This window comes from Trypanosoma theileri, assembly GCF_002087225.1.
Source record: "Trypanosoma theileri isolate Edinburgh chromosome Unknown TM35_Tth_71_V1, whole genome shotgun sequence".
NCBI lineage: Eukaryota > Euglenozoa > Kinetoplastea > Trypanosomatida > Trypanosomatidae > Trypanosoma > Trypanosoma theileri.
In genome coordinates, this window is record NW_021639913.1 from 45,809 (window position 1) to 53,628 (window position 7,820).

Below are 7,820 nucleotides of genomic sequence, written 5' to 3' on the forward strand. Positions count from 1 at the left end.
TTGTGGTTGTGTGTGCACGTCCTGCCCTCCATGGACCTGGTGGTGCCACTGCTGTATTTACAATCACCTCGTCAACGTGTATGGGTTCTTGATATTAACACTCATTGTGTGAAACTGAGCCAATAACATTATTGCTTTCTTTCTTTGCTTTATGGTGCCCCCATACACTGCTGCTGGGAGGGAGTGGACAGACATATTGTAGTAGTGGTGGTGGTGGTGGGTGGCACCTCTGTGTGATTTGGCCACATATTGGGGCATTTTCTTTTTAGCTCGAGACTCAAATCTCGGGTGTAATCTCTTTTAAACATGAACGTTAAGATCTTTTTTTTTGCTTTGCTTAATAATGGTTTAAGGATAATGACGGCAGTATTCATTGTTTTTTATTTGTGTTTTTCAGCTGTTAGTGTGGAATGTGTGTGCGGAATGTTAATACCGTCTTTCCTCTTAAGGGGGGAGTGCTGTGAGGTAAGCTGAGTGGGTTTGTTCTTTTTGGTGCCTTATTATACTGCACTTCTCTCTGTTATTAAGCATCAGTACCTATGGGGTACTGTTGTGTGTGGATTCACTGATTGGGGTTTGTTAATAATGTTCTTTTTAAACATGAATGGTGTATTTGGCAGTTTAAAGAGAGATGTTCCTATGAGGTACAATGGGTGTGATAAGGCTTTGTGGTGTTATATCTGTGTTTTTACCTTTTGCTCTTTGTGTTTCCTATTCCTTGGTTTATGATGGATTAGTGTAGTATAATAATAATAGCAGTGATGCCCTGTATGCTATTTGTGTGTGTCTGCGTTGTTGGCTCTAATAAAGCCACACTTGTGCAGCAGACATAGCAGGGATAAGGGGTTGTTGTGGTCCCATGTGTGTACGCACATACTCGATGTTGGTAACGAAGGGAAGAGGGACGGCTGCCAGTCTACAGTGTAAGGTGTACTGTACATGATGTGTTTATCCCTTCACCCTAATGAAGTGAATGCTTGCCATTACTGTGAAATGGAAGGGGATTAGTGTTGAGTGAATATATATAGAATCCTAATTGGTGTTGTATTTGGTGTTCCCAGGTGCCAGTATTTAGTATTGTTGAGGGAATTCAGGATATATCTTCGTTTTTCTTATTGAAAATTTTCTTTCCTCTCAACCCAGTAGTAATTGTATAGCATCATCATTGGATCCAGATGTGTTTCGTTTTTGAACAAATGAGTTCCAATAAGATTATGGGGGTAGTTCCTGATGAGATTTATCGTTAGCCGCGATAGCTCAGTTGGGAGAGCGTCAGACTGAAGATCTGAAGGTCCCTGGTTCGATCCCGGGTCGCGGCATTCCTTTTTGTTTTTTTTCTTTGGTGGGATCGTTCTGTCCATCGATATGAGATAAAGGTGTGATGTTTCCCCGAAATATAGGAAACTATCGAGCGGAGCAGTGTTAGCTCAACAGTGGTGTTTGTGTACAGTTTAATGAGAAGTATACTGTATGATTTATGCACATATGTCTTTTTTTTAAGCCGAATGAGAATAATCTTTGCTTAGCAGGGGAGGTTCCTGTAAAGGGATTTTTGCAAACCCTGCCAGAGCAAAGCGGTCAAAAGAAGAGACTATCTAGCATTGAAATGCCCAAGAAGGAACTGACAAGATAAGAACAAAAGACTCCATACATTACACAAATATATCATAATACGTATATCAAACCATTCGTGTACGCTGCGGAAATTGGTACAGTGTCATGCAACGAAACAATTCTGCAGCTATTGATCTATTCTGCTCTTTTTCCATGCTGTGTAGAGTTAGCGGTATCTGGAGTATCCTTTAAGTATTTATCTTTTACTAAATAATTATCTCATTTTCTTATGGTCGTGGATTGGAACTACACTATACCCTAACTCTCTCATACAGGTAACCCCATGTTAACCACCTCCACTAACATCAGAGAATTCCTCGTTCTGAGTTGTGACTGGCATCAATTATTTAGGACCTGATGGATTCAGAGGTAAACGTAGTTGATTAGAGTACCCCCAACAGAATAAATAAGACTTCAATGAGGTCAAAGGAAAAAAAAAAAATGCACAAAACGAAACTTTTCAACAGGTTGTGGTTAATGAGAGTTCTAGTGGTGACTTATCGTAGACTACTTAGTATTGTATGCAAAAGGTTATAAATGAAATTGTGAAAGAAATCTGAATTGAGAAATGAATATAAAAAAAAAAAATGAGGAACAAATAAACAATGGGATCTCTTTCTATTCACTTATTTTTAGAATAATGGATCTACTCTAGAGTCAAATGATGATAGTCATACTTCTGAAGTAAAACCCAGAAATCAGAAAGATGAGAAGATAAAAAAAAAACATAATATTTCTCAGTTTATTAGCACTATCACTCTGTGAATTACAAACACTCATCTTTGCTGCCAAAGTGGAAGATAACTGCCATAGAGGGTACATAACAATTACCATCACGATCATAATACACAGCCTTGGAGGCACCTTTAACTGCACCCAGAACCCTCTCTACATGAGCCAGGTCTCTACTACAGTATTAGCAACAACAATAACAACATTAGCTTAATGTGGTATTCTGTTACTACTACTAGCACTGATTTCTCTCTTTCCTTGTTATTGATATAATGTATAATCGAATAAAACGATAACTATTTTGTATGCAAAAATTTAATAAACGAGAGAACACACAAAAAAAAAAAAAAAAACTCTAATGTCGTATACTATATATATTGAACACTATTATTAACGATAATTATCACCATGGACAAGTTAAAATCTGTTACTCTTTTCTGCACATCATATCTCTAGTACAGAAATAGATATTTATAAAAATCACCATTTTAATGAATAAGTTTATGTTTCTTTTCTTCTTATTTTACGTATCATTTAAAAGAGCTGACACGAATAATACAGCTACACAATCACTATGCGCACAACTCTATTGTTAACCTTGCTACTGATACTCTCCTGCATCTGTACATGTGCAGCAGCAGAGAGGATGCCACTGCCGGTGCCACGTGTGGGTGGATACGCTACAGAGGCACAGGGACAAGGGAAGAGAGAAGGCAGCGAACAGTGGAATAACGGTCAATTCACTACCACCACACCATCCCTCAGTATGAGTGAGTCCATGAGTGCCTCTGCCACTCTTCCTCTCCCCGACACCACTACTGTTGCCCCATCATCACCAGCTGATCAACAGACTACAGGAACAGGAGATCAACAGGCCGCCCCTACTGATGAGTCGACCACGACGAGCACCGCAGCACCGAAGAAGAAGAAGAAGGACGGCGGCCGCGGCCCTGAGTGGCTGCACGGCCCGCTGGTGCTGCTCGCCGCCCTCACCGCCGCAGTGCTGTGCTGAGTCCCGCCCCCTCTGCCAGTGCGGCACTGTAATGATATTCCCCTCTTTTTGCTGGCGACGGCACCCACCACATCACATCCCTCCACTTTGCTACTCTGTGTGTTTATCTGATTGTTGTGGTTGTGTGTGCACGTCCTGCCCTCCATGGACCTGGTGGTGCCACTGCTGTATTTACAATCACCTCGTCAAGGTGGATGGGTTCTTGATATTAACACTCATTGTGTGAAACTGAGCCAATAACATTATTGCTTTCTTTCTTTGCTTTATGGTGCCCCCATACACTGCTGCTGGGAGGGAGTGGACAGACATATTGTAGTTGTGGTGGTGGTGGTGGGTGGCACCTCTGTGTGATTTGGCCTCATCTTGGGGCAGTTTCTTTTTTTAGCTCGAGACTCAAATCTCGGGTGTAATCTCTTTTTAAACATGAACGTTGGGAAGGTTCTTCTTTGCATAATAATAGTTTAAGGATAATGACGGCAGTATTCATTGTTTTTTATTTGTGTTTTTCAGCTGTTAGTGTGGAATGTGTGTGCGGAATGTTAATACCGTCTTTCCTCTTAAGGAAGGAGTGCTGTGAGGTAAGCTGAGTGGGTTTATTCTTTTTGGTGCCTTATTATACTGCACTTCTCTCTGTTATTAAGCATCGGTACCTATGGGGTACTGTTGTGCGTGGATTCACTGATTGGGGTTTGTTAATAATGGTCTTTTTTGTAAACATGAATGATGTATTTGGCAGTTCAAAGAGATATGTTCCTATGAGGTACAATGGGTGTGATAAGGCTTTATGGTGTTATATCTCTGTGTTTACCTTTTGCTCTTTGTGTTTCCCATTCCTTAGTTTATGATGGACTAGTGTAGTATAATAATAATAACAGTGATGCCCTGTATGCTATTTGTGTGTGTCTGTGTTGTTGGCTCTAATAGAGCCACACTTGTGCAGCAGACATGGCAGGGATAAGGGGTTGTTCTGGTCCCATGTGTGTACGCACATACTCGATGTTGGTAAGGAAGGGAAGAGGGACAGCTGCCAGTCTACAGTGTAAGGTGTACTGTACATGATGTGTTTATCCCTTTACTCTAATGAAGTGAATGCTTGCCATTACTGTGAAATGGAAGGGGATTAGTGTTGAGTGAATATATATAGAATCCTAATTGGTGTTGTTGATGTATGGCCCTAGTAGTAGTGTACTCATCAATAGCCCAACCAGTCACAGTACTTTGGATAGCAACTGTAATGGTAACATGGTGTATCTCTCTCTCTCTGTCAGTGGGTAGTTAATGGATTTTATTGTGGATTCTTATTTTGTTACTGTTAGTTATATCTCAGTGATTGACAATGGTAACTGTGCTATATTGTGTGGCTGATAATGATGAGGATGTACTTCGTTGTGGTTTTCTTTGTGTTTGGCATTTGTCTTTGTGTTTTTGTTTGTATATCTTCATCCTTTCTGATGATGAAAGTGTTTTATAGTTTGTTGTTTTTCTTTGGAAATACACACTCCATGGTGTTTTTTTACTGCCATCAGATATTATTGTAATTGTTCTCCATGTACAGTCTAATACCTTGTTTCTGAGGAGTATTTCTTATTTCTTATTATTTAAGATGTCTTTTAACTATATCTAGCACAGAAGATCATGAGTTGATAGTGATTGACTGACCTGTTGATATTGTTGAGTTCTTAATAATTTATTCGTTTTCTATTTGTTTATTTACACCTTTTTATTCTCTACATCCACTCGCAATGTAAGTGATGGGTTTTCATTATTTGTTTTTTCCTCACTGTATTTTACGTAAAGGATACATGTGTATTTTAAATAATCATCTCTCTTTTCCATTCCTATTCTCCTCTTTATTCTCTTCTTTTATGTTCTTTGGTGATATTGTTAGATTGTAAGTTTAGCTGGATGAGCAGCAAGACGAAGAGTAAGAGTAATATTCCCGCCAAGCAGCGGGTGCAGGACAACACAGATGCGAATCCCCCACAACCCACAAAAGAAATAACTACTACTAATACCAATACTAATACTAATACTATTACTAGTATGAACAGTAGTTCGACTGTGAAGAGTATATCCACAGCAGCAGCAGCAGGGAGGAGTACGTTGGGTTGTTGTGGGGCTCTTCTTGTGATTGGCACTTATCACTCCGTGATGGCGGGTCTTGTCTTTCGCCGTGATCGCCTCGCGCTGCTCTTTTCCATCAAACACCACGATGGCTGCATTAACACAATTGCGGTGGGGGATAAATACATCGCCTCTGCGGGTACAGACGAGCGTGTGTTTCTCTTCACCAACAAGAATCATCAATCCCACCTTACACCTGCAGAGCGGGCCAAACTACGTGCTGCTGCTGTTGTTAATACTGGCGATGGGAAAGATCGTAGCGGTGTGTGTATGCGTGTGCGGCCGGCGGATCTTGGTAGTATTGCCCCACCGAGTGAAGTGCGGTGTTTGCTGCTCACGACGAATGGGCAGCAGTTGTTGTGTGGATGTACGGACGGTCAACTGATTGTGTACCGCACACGTGATTGGAGTGTGACGCTGGCCATCCCACTGCATGAGAAGTGTGTAAATGCCATTGCCGTACACCCAGGCAACAGCCAACAGAATAATAATAATAACAATAATAAGAATAATAATAATAATAATAACAATAATAAGAATAATAAGAATAATAATAGCAGCAGTAGTGGAGTGTTGGCTGTTACGGTTGGTTCGGATCGGCATGTGGCGGTTGTGGATCTCGCGCGTGGGCGGCTGCTCAGTAAATGGCGGTACAACACCCACACAAATAATACAGTTAATAATAATAATAATAATAATAATAATGAGAAGAGTGAGGAAGAAGAAGAGGAAAAGCGAACAGTGAAGCGAATGCGGTTGGAAGTGCGGGATGAGCCCCACGCGGTGCACTTCTCCCCCAGCGGGTGTTATTTTGCAATTCTCGCCCATCACTCCTTCACGGTGTACGAGACGGCCACCACCCGCCTGCTCACATTCTATCAGGAGGCATCCACACAGCAGGAACTGCAGCCACACAAACAACTGCACACATTTGCATTCGTAAAGGATGAGACGATTGTGTTTGGAAATGAATCCGGTCAATTACTCTGCGCCATTGGGCCGTGGAAGAGAGAAGACACACAACCACAGCCATGCACACTACAACCCGTCGTTATTCACATTCCCACATCATCATCATCATCATCATCATCATCAACAACAACAACAACTTCAGAAAAAGGCGGTGAGTCTAAAAAGCCAGAGAGACATCCCACACATCACACAACACGTGTGAAGGGCCTGCGGTGTGTGGAGGACACATTGTTCTCAATAGATGCCGCTGGTGCTGTGATTGCCTGGCGCATGAAAGGAGGAGTGGAGTCGACGTTGACACTCACATACATCTGCAGTGCCAACTGCCAGGGACGTGTCACCACAATGGACGTTATGCCGCTGTGAGAGAATTGTAGTGAAGTGTAGAGAGAAATTGAAAATGAAATAGTAAGAATGATAAGAATGGTTTAAATGAGATAGTAACAAATAGAGAGATGACATGAATATTTCTCTGTGTGTGTATTGGTGTATATACGGATAACTATTATGTTGGCAATATTTCTCGAGTAATAACGGTAATAAATAGAAGATTCTCTGTGTGTGTGTGTGTATTTCTTTCTATTCGCTTATTTATTCTATCATTTCCGTTGAGGTAATATTTATGATTATCTTTTTGAGATTGTCTCTGTAACTGTGATTATTATTTCCATTGTATTTTAAACTGTTTTCTTTTTCTTTTTTTTTCCCCTGTACACTATAGTTTGCGAAGGGTAAATCACTCAATCAATCACACATCTGTATCTATCTATCTACATATATCTATCTATATAGGTATATATAGAGGGAGAGAGAGATAGGTGGATAGACACAGTTGAGGAGAGAAAGAACAGTAACAATACACGTGTGTAGTTTAAACACCTTATTATTACTTGTTTACATTACACTCACAGACAATCAAAAAAAAAAAGGAAAAGAGAAAGAAAGAAAGAAAGAGAAGAATAAAATAAAAACAAGAAAGAAAGAAGAAGAAAGAGGAAATCAATTAAACGAAAAGAACCCTGACCCCCACCCAACCCCTCATTAAAAAAAGGAAAAAGAAAGAAAAAGAAAGCAAAGAAAACAATACGTGAAGGGATCAATCCCCACCTTTTTATCAATCTCGCTGGAGTTTATTTTACTTTTTTCTTGTTTAGATGCCATCCAATAGTGGACTCCGCATTTACACACATCCACTCGCGGCGGATCTCGGCGACCGGCAGAGTAGTTTACTCCCCGGCCAAATCCGCACACCGCAGCACTCTATTTACTCACACATTACAGACTGGGCAGCCACCAGTAGCGTGTGGGTAGAGGATGAGGACCATCATGATAGCCATGCGAATCCACGGTATAATAATAATAATAA

General features: G+C 40.8%; 2 protein-coding genes across 2 annotated transcripts; both read left to right on the forward strand.

Annotated features, from left to right (window-relative positions):
* Positions 1-2,920: 2,920 nt before the first annotated feature.
* On the forward strand, positions 2,921-3,358 carry TM35_000711120 (uncharacterized protein; the record flags this gene model as incomplete). Its single annotated transcript, XM_029031217.1, has 1 exon — positions 2,921-3,358. The coding sequence occupies one exon, from the start codon at positions 2,921-2,923 to the stop codon at positions 3,356-3,358; it is 438 nt and encodes a 145-aa protein (XP_028877497.1).
* A 1,905-nt stretch (positions 3,359-5,263) lies between these two features.
* TM35_000711130 (uncharacterized protein) lies at positions 5,264-6,820 on the forward strand (the record flags this gene model as incomplete). Its single annotated transcript, XM_029031218.1, has 1 exon — positions 5,264-6,820. One exon carries the CDS (start codon positions 5,264-5,266, stop codon positions 6,818-6,820), a length of 1,557 nt encoding a protein of 518 aa, XP_028877498.1.
* Positions 6,821-7,820: the final 1,000 nt, after the last annotated feature.